Source organism: Colius striatus, chromosome 27 (genome assembly GCF_028858725.1).
Source record: "Colius striatus isolate bColStr4 chromosome 27, bColStr4.1.hap1, whole genome shotgun sequence".
Taxonomy (NCBI): domain Eukaryota; kingdom Metazoa; phylum Chordata; class Aves; order Coliiformes; family Coliidae; genus Colius; species Colius striatus.
In genome coordinates, this window is record NC_084785.1 from 1,623,405 (window position 1) to 1,639,936 (window position 16,532).

General features: G+C 51.4%; 1 protein-coding gene across 1 annotated transcript in view; it reads left to right on the forward strand.

Annotated features, from left to right (window-relative positions):
- Nucleotides 1-16,532, forward strand: part of BIN3 (bridging integrator 3) — a 38,158-nt gene that overhangs the window by 7,406 nt on the left and 14,220 nt on the right. The window contains exons 2-6 of the mRNA XM_062015920.1: nt 3,100-3,148; nt 10,271-10,311; nt 10,942-11,003; nt 15,118-15,254; nt 15,551-15,591. Of these exons, the coding sequence (XP_061871904.1) occupies nt 3,100-3,148; nt 10,271-10,311; nt 10,942-11,003; nt 15,118-15,254; nt 15,551-15,591 (330 nt within the window). The remainder of the gene's footprint in view (nt 1-3,099; nt 3,149-10,270; nt 10,312-10,941; nt 11,004-15,117; nt 15,255-15,550; nt 15,592-16,532) is intronic.

A 16,532-nucleotide genomic window follows, 5' to 3' on the forward strand; every position in this document is an offset into this window, starting at 1 on the left:
ATTAGCCACAGCTTCTCCCACCTTCCCCTCCCTGGGGTTCCTGAGCATCCCCGAGTAGAAGCTTGCAGGATTCTCTCCACCCACACTTCTTTTTTCCCTTACTTTAAGCTCTTCCCACCCCCTCCCTGCAGTGTTTCACCCTCTTCCCTTCCCAGCTGAAGCCCACTGCTTTCCCAAACTCTGGGTGACCTCCCCAGGCTGGGGGGGGGGGTTGCAGGTGGCCACTGTGGGCCAGGAGCCTGGATGCTCCACGAGCCCCGCGGCACAGAGGGGGGAAACGGGGATGGGAGCGCTCGGGCTGTGACTCAGCGTGCTCACGCTCTTCAGGAACAGGATTTCAAGGGATTTCACACCCCAAACACAACCCCAGCTTTCTCTCGCTCAGCAGAAATGAGAGATCAGGGGGGGGAAAAAGAGCCAAACACATCCATCCTGGTTTTCCTTCGCTGTCTCCAGACCCACCCTCAGCTCTCAGGGTACCAGTGAGAACCTCACCGCGCCGCTCATCCAAGGGCTCAACCCATCTCTCTCCAACTCCTTTGCCTTCTGCCCATCATACATTTTCTAAACTGGATAGAACAACCCATCAGCTGTTACATTTTGAAGCAAAACATTGCTTGTGTTTGCGTGTCCCCTCCCCTATTTCACAGGCTGAGTTGCCAGCTCACAGAGGGGCAAAAACTCTCAGCAGCTTGCCTCGGTGTTTCAAGGCATGGAGTGTATCCATTTGCTTTAAGAGCTCAGATAAGATTTGTTCCTCTCATCTTTTCTTTACTGCTTTCATTCCTGCTTATGCATCTTCTGTTCCCCCCACCCCAAACTGTACTGAAAGGCAAAGAGTCAGAAGCCACGTTGTAAAATAGCAACAACAATAACAGCAAACAATAATAACTGGGGAATAGACTTTCCTTGCACGGGGTGATGTTTTTTTGTAGAGGTTTTACTGAGACAGACATAATTAGCCAACTGGCATCAGGATGCTAATAGAGATATTTACTGCTTCAGACTGTATGTGCAGGGTTGCAAAGTAGCTCCAGTGACTCTCTTTTGTTCTGGAAGAAAGTAGCTGGGAGGTGGTTTTTTTCCCTTCCCCTCTGGAGTAAGGGGAAGGTGGGGGACAGGACTCACTGTGCCCCCACTGCTTTCCCCTCAGTTCACAGCTTTGCCCTGCCTGTTCCCCACATCCCTCTTTTTTATTACCAGAATTGTCTTGATTTTAACCCAACTTGCCAGTGGGCAACGATGGATTGCTTCTCTAAATAACCTTCCTTAGCCAGACAAGGGAGAAGGTTGTGTGCAGCTTTAATCATCCCTATTAATACCTCCAGCCTGAACCTTCTGCTTGCCCCTGTGCAGCCAGAGGTTTCCCAGCAGCTGGGGGGTTTTTGTGAGGGGGTAACTCACTCCCCTGGGTAAAGATCACATCTTTTTCTCCTCCTTCCACCGAGATAGGTCGATGTCATCACTTCCAAAACCATCGAGTGACGGCACCTGGCTGTGGATGGGACAGCCTGTGCCTGTGAGGCTGAGGGAAGTGCCTCATTTTAGTTTATATTTGACCCATGTAGGAAAACACAAAGTAGAAAATCAATTTTTTTTTTTAGAATTTGGGGTTTTTTTTTTGCTTTCTTCCTGTAAAGCACCACACCCCCAGTTATTGACAGGGTAATTATACACCAGCCGAGGGTTTGTTTATAAGCCAAGTGTGATTCACGGCTGCCGAGCCTGCCACAGGAGCTGCAAAGGGTTAACAACCCAAAATTATATCAGTCCAACTAAAGAACCCATAAACAGGAAGCTCTCCAGAAACAAAACAAAACAAAAAAACCCCTTAAATTTAAACCTGGTGACTCAGGTTGGCTTGTGCTCCCCGAGCTGCTCGGGACGGACACACGGGTCACAGCCCCCGTCGATTACCGGTGCCTAATTACACCCTTGGTTGGAAAACAGCAGCAGAGTTGGGGTGGGAGGGAGCAGGTTGTTGGATGATCTCGGTTTTGCCTCGTCTCTGTGGCTGAGCACTTTCCCTCTGCCTCCAAGCTGGGTTTGGTGACACTAATGGAAATGTTCTCTGGGGTTCCTCTCGTCTGCTCGAGCAGTTGAGAGCAGCTTAAGTCAAGCTGGTGAGAAAAGCCTGAGGTGACGTCCCAAAATGCACGTGCTTGGCTTAGATTTTGAGTAGCAGAGTGGGAATCTGGTCCCCAGAAGCTCCTGGTGCAGGTTTGGGATGAGATGCCACCACCCCTGAGCTATAGCCACGCTCCAGGCTGAGGCATCTCTGGGGGGAAAAAAAGCCCCACTCGCATTTCTCTCTGAGGCCAGTTTTGTCTTTTTACTTAAAGCAGTGTGCTGCTGGAACCGTTGGGAGAGTTTGGATGAGATGCTTTAACCAAGCAGCACCTCTTGAACTTAATTAAATGAGAAGTTGAATTCCTGGATAGCTTTTTCTTCCACTGAGAGGTGAAAGAAATCCAATTATTTCCTGGGCGGCTGCGTGGCTGTAACCGTCTGACCCAGCCACCTTTACATGTGTTGTGTGATTTATTCCCACTTCCCTTCACCTTGGAGCTGGCTCGTGCTGGGGGAAAGTCATTCAGGTAACCCAGATTTGACTAGCAATGGGAAAAGGTTTTAAGAATGAAGGCTGTTGTGCTGGCAGGTGAGCTGCTCCTACAGCTGTTGTATCAGAGGAATCCTTTGAAGCCTCTCACAGCTCCAGACACTTGGCTTGTTGCTTTTTGTTTTGATGCCTTCTTGCTAAATGTTGTCAGCCTTTGGGCTTGTGGGATGGGGATTTTTAATGATTTGTACCTTTTTTTCTCTCCCACTTGGATTTTGTTGTGGAATGAGTGGTGTCCCAGCACCTGGGGCGCTGCTCTGCCTCGGTGGGGAGGTGGGGATGCTGGAGATGGAGGTGCTGCCCTTGGGGGAGTCACTGGCTCTTGGAGGTAGAGCACACTTCACAGCAAGGGATGCTGCAAGCCCAGCACAAACCCTGCTCACCCCCAAACCCATCCCTTGGGCCGAGGGCAGCGGGGCTGGGCTGTTTGAAGCCGATATCACTCACTTGACACCTTCCCTCTTCTCTTCTTTTTCCAGGATACCGTTCAAGATCGGGCAGCCCAAGAAACAGATTGTACCCAAGACAGTGAGTAAACCAGTTCCCCCTTTTTAGATCCAGCCTTTGATCATGTGGCTGATGAGTCAAGCCGGCACTTTTGACTCGTCCCATTTTGCGAGCGTGTGCGTGTGCGCGCGCGTGGGAGGGAGATGGGAGCGAGCAGAACCTGTTGCTGCGTGTGACCAGCGCTGGGTTCCTCATGTGAGGAGTGAGGGGGAGCCCCAACCAGAGAGAGTGTTTTGGTTTGGGATGTGTTTCTTCTTTTGTTGAGGGGAGGAGCGGGGGGTTGTGAGGGGTTTTTTCCGAGAGGGGTAGGGGGGAGGTGGGTAAAGGGAAGAGCTCTTTTGGTCTGGCACAGTTTTCCTCGGAGATGGCTGAACGGGCTTCCTTCCTTCCTTCCTTCTTTCAGCAATGGCTTGTTTGTTCATCCTTTCTGAGCAGATGGAGGAGGAGGAGTGGTTCAGATCGCTGAATATAACTGTTTCCAAAGAAAGGCTTATAAGCTGAGATGCTTTAGTGCTCGGGCGTGAATTAATTTGTGCTGCACAGCATTTGCTTTAAAAGCAAATTAAGAAAGCATTTTGTATTCTCATGGATTTGAGACTCCTAACCCAAGTGCTGCTGCCTGCAGCTGCCTGGGGTATTTTCCCTCCTGAAGCAGATGGTCTCTGCCTTTGTCCCATGTGGAAAAAAAGCTGTGGGACCTCACAGTAGCTGTCCCTGCAGACTAAGCTGCGTACCTGCCCTCAAAGGAGTGCCCCAGCAGTGAGCGTGGTGCAGACCTCGTCTTTCTAACGGCACTGGTGACCTAATCCCTTGAACAGACTGACAGCTCTGATCCTTCCTCCCTGGGCCACTCATGGTGGCTAATTCCTCAGGGTGCGTGGGCACTCTGTGTGTGTGTGTTTATGGGGCAGTTTCTCCTTGGGACATGACATTTTCCCTGGAGGCTGAGGGCTAAATTCTGACACTCCCTCTGTGGCTTGATTGTCGTGTTTTGTTTGAAAGGCTTTGGTGGTTGTCTCCTGCTGGAGAGCAGCAATTTTCTGTAACGGCTCCAAACTGTCAGCACAGAATTTAAAGCCAGGCAGGCGCTGGATGAAGACTGATCAAATCTCTGGATGGGTTTTGCATCTCTTCAGCTGCCCTCTTTCCAGGAAAGGCAGCCTCAGGTCTTCACACCCGCTCCTTCTCCTTTCAGGAGACCCCCCACCTTGCTTTTCTCCATGAGATTTTTGCCTCCTTCCCGGTGTTTCCACCACCTGTGTCCTTCCAGGGTATTGCAAGAACCAACAGCTCTGCAGCTTTGGGTGTCTTGGCCAGCTTTCCTGGCCGTCTCCATCCCACCCGTTCTCACATCCAAGCTGACTGTGTTGTTTCCTCTTGCCAGCGCTCGCTGGTTTCGCTCTGCTCCTGCCGCGGTCGCTGTTGCGAGAGGGTTTGTCTGAGGGACCTTGTCTCCCTTGTGCTGTGCTGAAATCAGCCATCCCTGAGCTGCAGCAGGAGCTCAGGCTCCAGGCAGATGAACGGTTGCACCTCTGAGAGCTTTCCCTGAGTGCTGGTATGTGCTGTTCTGAGGCAGTTGGCAGGCATTGCTCTTATATATATATATGTGTGTGTGTGTGTGTGTGTGTATTAAATAGAACAGCTCAGAATATCCGTCAGGCAGAGGTTCATTCATCAGTGCAAGCGTCTCCAGGCCTTTTCCCTTTCCTTCCTTCCTTCCTCCTCTTCCTCAGCTCCCCCAAGAAGAACAAGTTTTTGTGTCAACAACTCAGTAGCTCGGAGTCGGTTTCTAAGTGGCTTCCACTTGCCATGTGTGGATGATGATGATGATGATGATGGTCCTCTCCAAGATGGAAAGCAGAAAACCGGAAGCCCAACTGCTCACAACCTCACAGCAAGTGTAAAGTGCAGCTCTTCAAAGAAGAACAAACAGCAGGAAACCACTGATCTCCCCTGGGAGCGAAGCGTTCAGCAGCGTGCTGGGGAAGTGACGGGGCTGCTTTGGAGCTTTAGCGAGCTCCAGGCCTTCAACTTTCCCTCCCAGTTGCAGGCTGAGCTGCTCCATCTGTGCAGGCACTTGGGACAAGTGGTAGCAGCCGAAGTCTGTGATATTCCAGATGTTGGGCTCTGGAGCCCGCTGCAGGAAGTGGGAAGGTGGGGCATCTCCAGGGCTGCATCCCCAGCCCATCAGAAGGGAAGTGGTTGCGGGTAGAGGATCTCCCACTCACAGAGACTGGACCACAAAAGAAGAGAAGGAGGGGTGGGGGGTGGGGGTGAGAGGGGAAGGGCAAAAAAGAAGCAGCATTTGTCAGGACTGAACTTATTTGGCTCTCCATGAGGCATGTAACTCGAGCACAGGAGAGGGGAGAACTGCTTTGCTGAGAGAGGCTTTGCCTTTCTTCTTTGCTTGATGAAACTGTGCTGGGGCTAGTGTCAAATCTAGGCCAGCAGTAGTACTGAAAAGCAATTTGCCTAGTCTGCAGAGGGAATTAGTCATGACTCCCTATGCCCACTCGCTCCTGAGCCTTTGAAGAAGGGCATGGTGTCAGGCACAGTTTAGCTCTTCAGGTAGAAGGAAACCCCCGTAGAAAACATCAGCTGGTGAACTGAAGTGATCTCCCGCCCCCCAGACATGCCTCTGCTTTGTTTCCACCTTAACCTGGGCAAATCCAATTCCAGACAGCATAATCTCTCCCCTCCTCTCCCCTGAAAAGAGCAGCTGTCACCAGGCTTGCAGAGAGGCCAGGGGCCGGGTGGGAGGATCTAATGCTCATAGAGGGACCTGCTGTCAGGCGAGCTGCAGAGGACACGGTCACACAGCCCAATTAAACTAATGCCCAGTGATAGGACTTAAACCTGTTAGAATTATATCTCTCTGCAGAATGTTTCTTGCTCAAATACAGCAATGAAGCCTCTTAGAGCAGAGATGTTCTTCCCTCCCCCAGGGTCCGAGCAGAGGTTACGCCACAGCCAGAGCTGGGGTTGTCTTCCGAGCTCTCCTGCAGCTCCAGCTTGCTGAAGTTCATCTGTGTCAGCCCGAGGTTGTACCCTGCTCTTCACCAGGGTTTGGGTTATCTGAGTGGGCAGGTAGCCAGGAAGCAGAGCCAGCCACTTGTCCCCCAGGGGCTCAGCAGCCAGGGGATCTGGCCAGCTCTTGGGATGGGGCACCCCAAAGCACAGCGCCTTGGTGTCACCCAGCTTTTACCCCTTCCTCCCTCGGCCTGGGCTGACTCAGATGACTCGCCTTCCTCCTCCTCGCTGGCTAACCTTGGGTGAGTCAGCTTGGCAGGGGAGTGGAGACCTGAGCTGTGGGCCTGCATGCCTGCCAAGCCTCCCTTCCTTGACTCATCCCAGCAGCTCTGCCTTCCCCAGGGACGTTGGACGGAGGAGCTCCGTGAGCAGGAGGATTCCACTGCAGCTGCCGGCCGGCAGCATCTTTCCATTGGGCTCCACCAGCGACCTGGAAATCCCCAAATAATGGAGTAAATGGCACAGAAATGGTGGGGTGAAATCGAGTGACACCAGTTGAATAATTATACTCCTTTTCACTCCCTCTCCTCCATCTGCAACGGGATGTAACTGGTCTCTGCAGTTCAGAGGTGCATCCTTCTCCCTTTTTAGGGTGCCTTCCCTGAGACAGGCAGTGAAGCTGGGGAAGGGGCTGGAGAACAAGTCATGTGAGGAGTGGCTGAGGGAGCTGTGGTTATTTAGCCTGGAGAATAGGAGGCTGAGGGGAGACAGGAGCACTCTCTGCAGCTCCCTGACAGGAGGTTAGGGGCAGGTGGGGGATCAGTCTCTTCTCCCAAGTGACAGGAAAAGAGGGAATGGCCTCAAGTTGCCCCAGAGGGGGTTGAGATTGGAGCTGAGGCAGAACTGTTTCCCTGAGAGGGGTGTCAGCCCCTGTGCCAGGCTGCCCAGGGAGCTGGGGGAGTGCCCAGCCCTGGAGGGATCCCAAAGCGGTGGAGCTGAGGTGCTGAGGGGTCAGTGCTGGGCTGGGCAGGGTGAGGGGAGGGCTGGGACTTGATTTGAAAGATCTGTTCCAGCCAAAGTGACTGTATGACTAAAAGCTCCCGTACTAGATGAGGGTTTGGAGAGCTTGCTGGGTGGCAAAGCCTGTGAAGTCCCAGATACACCTGCACTCCGCAGCGTGCCTTTGACTCGGGGCTCTGCTGAGTGAATATTCACCCATGTTACTTGCCCAAATTCTGCCTAGAATCTCCCCTGGCTGGGTGGGATGGCAACAGTTCCAGGTTAGAGCAGAATTTCTGGCCTAATTATATGAGTTTCTTCTTTTTTCCCTTTTTTCTGGAGAGGAGGGAGGAGGAAGCATTTGCTTTCCTCTTTTTCCCAAGACCCACGAAGAGGCTGAGACCACTGGAACATGTAGAAATCAGCTAGTCCTCCTCCTCCAGGAAAAGAAATTAACCTCAGGGGAATGAGAAGGTTCATCACAGTCCCTTATTTCCATCTCTTTGTAGTATTGGCTTTGGTCTTGCTCCGTTGCTTTGTAACCATGGTGTCGATTATGCCATTGCCCTTAAAGCAGGAGGGATGTTATCAAAGGTGGAAGGCCCAATGTTTGCAAACAAAAAATAGCTGAGGGAGGAAAGAGAAAACAAACCCCCAACCCCAAACCAAAAGAAGGTTGTTTTATTTCCATGCTTTTAAGAAACCCATCGTTCCTTCTGTAGATTTCAGTCAGAAGGCAGCAGCCTCGCATTAAGCAGCACGGATGCCTAGGAGAAAAAAAGCTACAGAGACACGGTTTTGCTTTGGAGTTTTCAGAAGGGAGGCTGCAGAGAAGTGGGATTATTTTAATATTATGGAAACTTCCCTTCAGGATATTGTAATTTTCTTGCCTGTACTTCTTGTTCTCGTTACTCTTAACGTGCTAATCCTACCCAGAGCCTTTTGCTGTAAGTGTCGGGGACGTGTGGCCATTGATGATAGCTACTGGGAGCGGGGAATTACTGTCTGCTCTGCAAAATGTACTTGGCTTGCTCTCAGCTTGTCCTCCTTGCACGCCTCTGATCCTCCAGTCCTTGCTGCCTGTAAATCTGAGAGCACGTGAGAGCAGGTTTTATCTCTCTGGTGCATGGGGGGAGGGAATTTGGAGCAGGGGGGGGAGTGCTGCTCCTCATTGCTTGTGTCGTATATCTGAGCTCCAAAGGAGAGCAGCCATGACTGGGAGGGCTACATCAGCCTTTGCAGACTGTGATGACTGGTAGCCAGTTGCTACTGTGGGCGTGAAAAATAAAGAGCAATCCTTGGGCAGCTGTCTCTGCATAGATGGCACTGGAGATGTGAGTCAGGCCGGGCAGCTGAAGTGGAGATTCACCTCGAGCACGGGCAAAGCGGGGTCAGGCGGTTTGGGGGAGCTCAGAAGCCCTGGAAGGTGTTTGGAGTGGGGAGGGAGGGAGGTTGCAGAGTGGGGAAGTTTTCCTTTCCCTCCTTTCTTTAGGTAACAATGCCTTTTGCTCATCTCCACTCATCACAAAAGGACAAAAAAGGAAAGGGCAGATAGTGGGAGTTTCTGTGGGTAGTTGCATCTCGTGGCCAAACCCTCTGGTTTTGGGGACTGATCGCTGAGCAGAAGGAGGAGGAAGAGCCTCCTGAAGGTGAAATGGGCTGGAGCTCCCAGCCACCAGCCTTCAAAGGACACATTTCTGAGCCGTGCCCCAACCCTCTCTGGTTTGCAACCAAAACAATTCACACATCAGGCATATAAATAGAGTGCAATACTCCCTGGTTATTTTAGCAGCCGGAACAGCCATAGAAACCGAGGCTGGTTTTTGACTGTGTGCTGGTTACCTGACCTCCAGGCACCAGCTGCTGTGGATTTCTGCCCAACTGTGAACCAGGCAGGAGCCGTGTGAGCTGCCCCCACACTGCTTGTTCTCCAGAGACCATTTTTAGCAGAGTGAAAGGGAGTCTGGAGCTCGCTGGAGGTTGGGTTGTTCGACAACAGAAGAGCCAGCACGCAGCCCCCGGATGGTGGGAGCTGATGGTGCGGACAGCTGCCTGGTGGGGCTGGGGCTGAAACTCGTGGTGCTGTGAAGGTCAGGAGTGTAGCAAACAAAACAAAAGGTATTTAGAAAAGGAGGTTTTGAGAAAACCAGGATTTACTGGGCTCCATCTTCACGTCCTGGTCTTTTAATAGCAGCTTTGATTGAGGAGCAAACGTCTCTATTAAGCCTTCTGCTTGCACTGTTGCATCGAGCTGGGTTTTGAAATCCTGAGGACAGCATGAAGATTTGGAACAAACCTTTGGATCCTTCTAGTGCTGGCTGCTCACAACAGTTACTGTTTCCTTAATAGCGTGGTAGCTTGACAACAGAAATGAACCCAGTTATGATCCCATGACGACAAAAGCGCGTGTATTTACTCTTGGCTGGTCAATTGCAATCCATTTGCTTATTTGGTCGACGAGGTGTGGAATGACTGTTTAAAGTGTGTGTTAAAACAGTCAGCATGGAAGGGAAAGTTCCTTAAAATATCTCGTATCGCTGGAGATTTGCTGCCAGAGAGCAAGTAGGAGGAAGCAGTCATTGATGTAGCATCAGGAGAAGGCTGTTCTTTAGCTCTGCACCAGCACAGGTTTCTCCTCCCTTTGCGAGGTGCCTCGGTGGGGGAACAAGAAGCATCTCGAGGGGGTAAAGAACAGAGAGGCTGGAGGGCTCAGGAATGGCTTGAGGGGGTTTGGGAAGCGGGGGGAAAACCACCCTGTTGAGGCTGAGGAAGGAGAGAGCGGCAGGGTGGGTGCCTGGCAGCCAGCCACGGGCAGAGCTTTGCAGCGTGCTGCTGGAGGAGAAGCAGCTCATGCTGGGGGGTGGTTGGTGCATGCTAAGCTGCAGACTTGCAGATTTGGTCTATACAAGAGAAGGTGAAGGTTAGAATTCTGTGCTTTTAAGGGCCTTCCTGATGACTCCATCAGCTTGAAGGGCTGGAGGACAGCCTTGGAATGAGCTGACACAGTCAGTGGGCAGTGTCCTTGGGTCTGAGAGAGTCTGGAGGAAGGAATAAAAACCCCACAACTTCCTTTCCTTTTGAATCCACGTCGGCATTTCCTGAGGACAGGTCTCCCTGCATAAGTAGTTACCACTCCAGGCTCTTTGAGCTGATTTCCATCTCTTCTTTCCACAGGTGGAGAGAGACTTTGAAAGGGAATATGGAAAGCTTCAGCAGTAAGTATCAACCACACTGGTAAAACAGGACCAGTAACATACTTCTCTGTTGTGCCTTCCTATTGCATCTTCCCAGGAAGTCTTAGCCCAGTTACATTCTTCCCAGCAAGTCACTCACTGCCCTGTAATTTCTGATTCTTCAGAGTTTCTCTCGTTGGCTGGGTGTTCAAAGGTGTCCTAAGAAGTATTTGCAGTGGGGTTGAGGTTTGCAGATTATGGCAGCTCTGAAGTAAAGTGTGTAAAATTGCTGGGAAACTTGTGGGGTCACCGAACAGCTCAACACCTCTGAGGACAAATATTGGTTTCACCATACTGACTGTGTCACAGAAGCTCACACTTATCATCTGGAAGCATTTGGCTTTGCCATTTGTGGTAAGTGTGAGGGCTGAAGAAAAAAAAAACCATGTGAGTTTGGAATTAAGAGATCACCGACTTGAAAAGGTTGAAAAGCATCTGAAAACAAGCAGAAGAGGTTGAGCAGCACTGAACTTCACAGAGCCTTGCCTGGGTATTTTTAACTTGCAACAGAAGCCAGCATATTCAGCCCTTAAATGATTTGTTGCATGTATGATACACTTGGGTTTGTTTCTTTCCAAGATTCAGACTTTGCCTTGTTCTCCCATCTTTCAGATTGGAAGATCAGACCAAAAAACTTCAGAAGGATATGAAGAAAAGCACAGATGCAGATTTGGGTATGTGACTGTAGGATACATAGACTGTGAACTTGGCCACAAAGAGATGAAGTGACTTTCTCGAGATCACATGAGTAATCTGTGACAAGTCTGGAAAACAAATCTAGATCTCAGTCCCACTCAGTTTGCTTAGTTACAAGGCCATCTGCATGAGGGCTGCCGAGCAGCATCTCAGCTGAGGGAACAGAAAGTGTGTTACGGGCTCTGTCCTTTATCTCCTGAGCTTTGGCTTTGCTGTGTGGCCTTGGAGAGATCACTTTCTTTTCTCTGCCTCACTTTCTGCAACAGAAAAATAGGAGTAATGATTCCAGTTCTCGAGCTGGACAGGCAGGTTGAGCAATGAATGTTCACCTGCTTCGGTCACCGGCATCTGCTGCAGACTGAAGCCAAAGGAAAGGGGGACGAGGCTTTGGGGGCTTTGCAGAGGCATTGCTGTATGTGTTTCCCATCTGAACTGCTGAGCTGGCAGCTCTCATTCAGGAATGACCCGCTCCTTTCTTTGGTGGCCACTTGCTTTGGCTTCACCCCGTGGCAGTGGGCGATGTAGGAAGCAATTAACAAGTCATCTCTGTCTCTGCTGCCCACAGCTGCCTGTGCAGGGTGACATCTGCCCTGCAGGTGTCCTGTCCCGAGGCTGGGCAGCCCCTGCCCTCTCACAGCATCCCAGCATGATGGGGGCTGGAAGGGTCCTGCAGAGCTCACTCAGCCCCAGCCCCTGCTAAAGCGGGTTGCCCTGGCTCAGGGGGCACAGGAACGTGTCCAGGTGGATTTGGGAACCTCCTGAGGAGCCTCCACACCCTCCCTGGGCAGCCTGGGCCAGGGCTCCCTCACCTCAGCACCAAAGGACTTGCTCCTCCTGGGCCAGGGGCACTGCCTGTGTGCCAGCTTATGTCCCCTTGTCCTGCCACTGGACACCACAGGAAAAGGTCCTGACACCCACCTTTTAGGTGCTTATAAGTGTTGCTGAGGTGCCCCTGAGCTCAGCCTTCTCTTCTCCAGGCTGAGCAGCCCCAGGGCCCACAGCCTTTCCTCCTCACACACATGTTCCATCCCCTCAGCATCTTGGTGTCCCTGCACTGGCCTCTCTCCAGCAGTTCCCTGTCTCTCTGCAACTGAGGAGCCCAGAACTGGGCACAGGACTCCAGATGAAGCCTCCCCAGCGCAGAGGAGAAGGAGGGGAGAACCTCCCTTGACCTTCAGTTCACACAGGGGTAGGGGAGAGGGAAGGAGCCACACCAGAGATGGCAGATTTGGAGCTTCTGATGACACAGGCTCTCACCTCTGTGTGTGTGTGTGTGCTTGGGCATTGCCTGATAGAAGCTCAGACCCCAGCCCTTGCCTGTGTTCTCACACCCTTCCCTTGCACAGGGAGAGTGGTGGGAAAGGCAGCAGCAGCCAGTGGTGCCAGGCCTCCTTTCCAGGGTGAAAAACTGCCCTTTCTGGGGACTCTGGTCATTCTCAGGGATCCTGGGTAAGATTTTCCTCGTTAAGGATTCCCCTCCCTTGCAGTGGGCGTTGTTTATATGGAGCATTTCAAGTCCCAGAGGAGCTGTGGGAGGACTTTCTTTTTCCGTTCTGTTACATGGCAGAGTCACAAATGAGCCTTGGCCAGCTCCAGGAAGATCTGATTTCTCATTTAAAGGCATGAAACTGTGAGTGTAAGGGAAGGGGTTTGAGTGTGGTCTGCTGAGGGGTGGCTGAAGGGAAAGGAGGCAGATCTGATCAAGCCCCTGCTGCCTGCTTTCCTCACCTGGCAGTGCCCCTTCCCGAGGGGAGATGGCTGTGCTTGCTCAGCCCACGCTCAGCCCCCATAACCAAGGAGGATGATGTTGTCGTGTCCTCCTCAGCCTCTTATTTCTTCCACTGTACCTCTGTGCCGAGGGGGGTTGATTATTCACTGCCTGCAAACACTCCCTAGCAAACTGGACCTGGTTGGCTGGAGTTTCCCCCTTCTGCCAAAAAGAGGTTGAGCTCAGAAGGAGCCCCAGTTCCTCCTTCTGCACAGAGCTGTTGCTGCAGGGCTCGGCTGCTGCCCTGGCAGCTGCAGCAGTGTGGCTGGGAACGGGGCACGGGGGATTAGCAGCACTCCCTGGGCTGGGGCTGGGGAATGACCCCCTTCCCCACCCCCTTTCCAAGCAAAATATGACCTTAAGGAGCAGGAGGATGTTGTTGGAGATAAAAGCTCTCCTTTGAAAGGAGATGCAGGTAACTCAGTGGATCCTCGTGGCAGTTTTGCTCTCTGGAGTGTGCCTGGCTGTTCCCCACTCCTTCTGTTGTGATTCAAACAAGCAGTGGCTCTCTGCAATCATTTCCTTTAGTTGGAGCCACATCCCACAGGCTTTATGAGCAAAGTGCAGTACAGAGACAGAAAATCCTCTTCTCTTCTCTTCTCTTCTCTTCTCTTCTCTTCTCTTCTCTCTCTTCTCTTCTCTTCTCTTCTCTTCTCTTCTCTTCTCTTCTCTTCTCTTCTCTTCTCTTCTCTTCTCTTCTCTTCTCTTCTCTTCTCTTCTCTTCTCTTCTCTTCTCTTCTCTTCTCTTCTCTTCTCTTCTCTTCTCTTCTCTTCTCTCCCTCTCCTCAGCCACTTTGGGAGCTGCAAAGCCCACTCCAGCTGCTTTTTCAGAGCTGTCCAGGTGAGCTCAGTGATTCAGGGAAGTGCCTGACCCAAAGTCTTGCTGAAGCTGCCTGAACCCCGAGCCTTCTGGGCTCCCAGCGTGACCCCGCTGCTCACGGCCTCTCTCCTCACTACGCTTCACTTCCAGCCCTTCCCCTCACGAAGGGAAACTCTTGTCTTTTTTTCTTCCAGCTGAAGGAGTTCTGCCATTCTCATTTTGGCACAAAGCCTTCCTCAGATGTGGTCACACATATGGATTATGTCCCATCTGTTTAAAGGTTTAAATGCCTAAACCCTTCATGTTTGGATAATGGAGGGATACGGTAGCTTTGTTATTCCGGAGCCGGCGTCTCGCTCTGCACTGAGCTTCCCAGCCACTTAGCTTCTGAGCTCTCTGTATAATTGTGTGTAACCTTTAAATCAGAATGTTTAACCCCTTGATTTATGATCTTAAGCCCCATTATTCAGACTTTAACTTCTAATATCCGAGGGAGTACAGTAGGAGCCTTTCCAAAGCTCATCTGTAGCGCGGCTCAGGCATCTGGCTTTCTGATCTGAATGACTCCCAGCAACAGTGCTGACGAGAAAGAACATCCTTTTTTAGTACCCAAGACTCCTTTTTTTTGCTTCTTTATGCCCATTGATATTGATGCTTGCCTCTTCATCAATCTTTTCTTGCCATCCTTGCCCTTTGTAGTGGTCCTGTCACAGGCATTTCATCGACCCCGTTGAAGACCAAGCGTTTGGGTAGGGAGAGAGATGGGGAACAAGCACAGGAGCTGAAGCCTGTCAGCATCCTGACCTGGTGTTCCTGGATGTCTTCATGGCATCCTCAGGGTCTGAAGAGACTTCAGCCTTTGCCTTTTCCCCGTGGCTTGTGGGGTTGGTCTCCTCAGGCAGCAAATATCAGCTCATTGAGGGAAGGTGCTTAGCCAGCTCGTGTCTCTGCTGCTCGTGCAGTGCCTATTTTGAGAGGAAAAGAGAAACCTCGTCTTCCAATCCTGTCAGTCTGGTCCTTTTTCACCAGCACTAAATCCACTTCATATATATATTTTTGTAAAGCCATTTGAAAGACTTTAATGGACTGTGATGGGGGTTTTTTTCCCCCTCTTATTGTGGAAGAGCTGTAGTGAGACTGAGAGTGACACTTAATAGTCTGTCGAGAGAAGACGTGTAAAAAGAAGCCCCATCTCCATTTTTTGAAGTGAAGGGTGCTTTTGTTAGGCTGGGATTATTTCTGGCAACATCACAAGCCGTACATCAGAGTGCTTCACACTCTCCTTGTATAAAAACAGTTCCCTGAGTGTTTACCTGAATGAATTGGTGGCTCTTCCTGTCTTTTCCTCTCAAAGCACCAGTGAATATCTTCCTGGAAAGTTGGGCTAACCCTCACCTCAGGGGCCTGATTCTTGCCCAGGGTGGATGCAGGTGCAGCAGTGAGAGGATGTGTGGCTGTCCCACTAGATGTGACCCTCTCTGCTTTCCTTGCCTGTCTCTCACAGCCATGTCCAAGTCAGCTGTCAAAATCTCTTCAGACCTGCTGTCGAATCCCCTGTGTGAGCAGGAGCCCAGCTTCCTGGAGATGGTCACAGCCTTGGACACAGCGATGAAGAGGATGGACTCTTTCAACCAGGAGAAGGTGAATATGGGTTTGGCTGAGGAAGGGGAGACCAGGCTGTGCTTGTAAGCAGACCCCCCCTTCCATTTTTGTCATTATCTCCAAGATGCTTCCCACATGAGCTGATAATTGTACTCTTCTGACTGACTGTAGCTCACCCTGAGCCCATGGGAGAAGTGTTTTGGGTGAAGGGGCATGGTGGTTGTGCTCAGAAGCCCACAGCATCCTATGGCAGGCACTGTGTGAACACCCATCCTTGTGCAGACAGGCTTCTCCAACAAGCCTCACGTATCATCATCCCTTTTTGCTCTCAACAGGTGAATCAGATCCAAAAGACAGTCATAGAGCCTTTGAAAAAGTAAGTACCCACATTGTCTCATGAGCCTTCTCAAAGGTTTGTCATAGCCCTGTGCTCCAGGGGTGTGCATCATCAGCAGGAACACTGTCAGGTTCCAAATCAGCCCTTCCTAAGTAGATCCATGTTCCTGTGGCAAAATGCCATCCCCCTTGCTTTACAGCTGGGATGAGAAGTGGGTTGATTTAGCTGAGCAGGGCCTCTTCCTCTTGTGTCTTAGCCTGCCAGATATCTCCAGGGCTGGGCACTGCCCCAGCTCCCTGGGCAGCCTGGCACAGGGGCTGACACCCCTCCCCAGGAAAAAGTTCTTCCTCAGCTCCACTTTAAACCTTCCCTGGGGCAAATTGAGGCTGTTTCATCTTGTCACTTGGGGCAGAGACTGACCCCACAACCTCCAGGATGTCTCAGACCCTGCAGCACATCCAGCAAACCTCAGCTCACCGAAGGGCCGGGCGTGGAGGGGAGGTGCCAGGGAGCGCGATGGAGCCAGCTCTCACCCCAAACTCTGCCTGGCTCCATTTTGCATGGCTTGGAAAGAATTCCTTACAAGAGAGCAAGAGCCTGAGCTGTCCCAGGATCATTCTGGTTGCAGGTGGTGTGTTTCCCCCCTTGCTCTTTGCTCACTGGTGCCTCACAGTGCGTCACCCCTCAGCTGTGCCACGATTTTGTCACCAAGGGCTCTCATCTGCTTTGGTTCCCCCTTCCCCAACTCCATGTCTGCAGCATTTCCATTGCCAGTGCCACAGGCTGTTACCCCCTCAACATCCCCAGAGCGCTTCAGTTGCTAAACCAACTCCTGAAACCCTGAGCTTTGCCATTTTGTGAGGAGAAGAGAGAGAGCAGGCGAAGCAGCAAACAAAATTACCTTAATCTGACAGTAAGTGCTGCAAATTGCTGAACAACAGCTCCAGTTTAGGTCTGACACAGGGTGCTTTGGTGGGTTG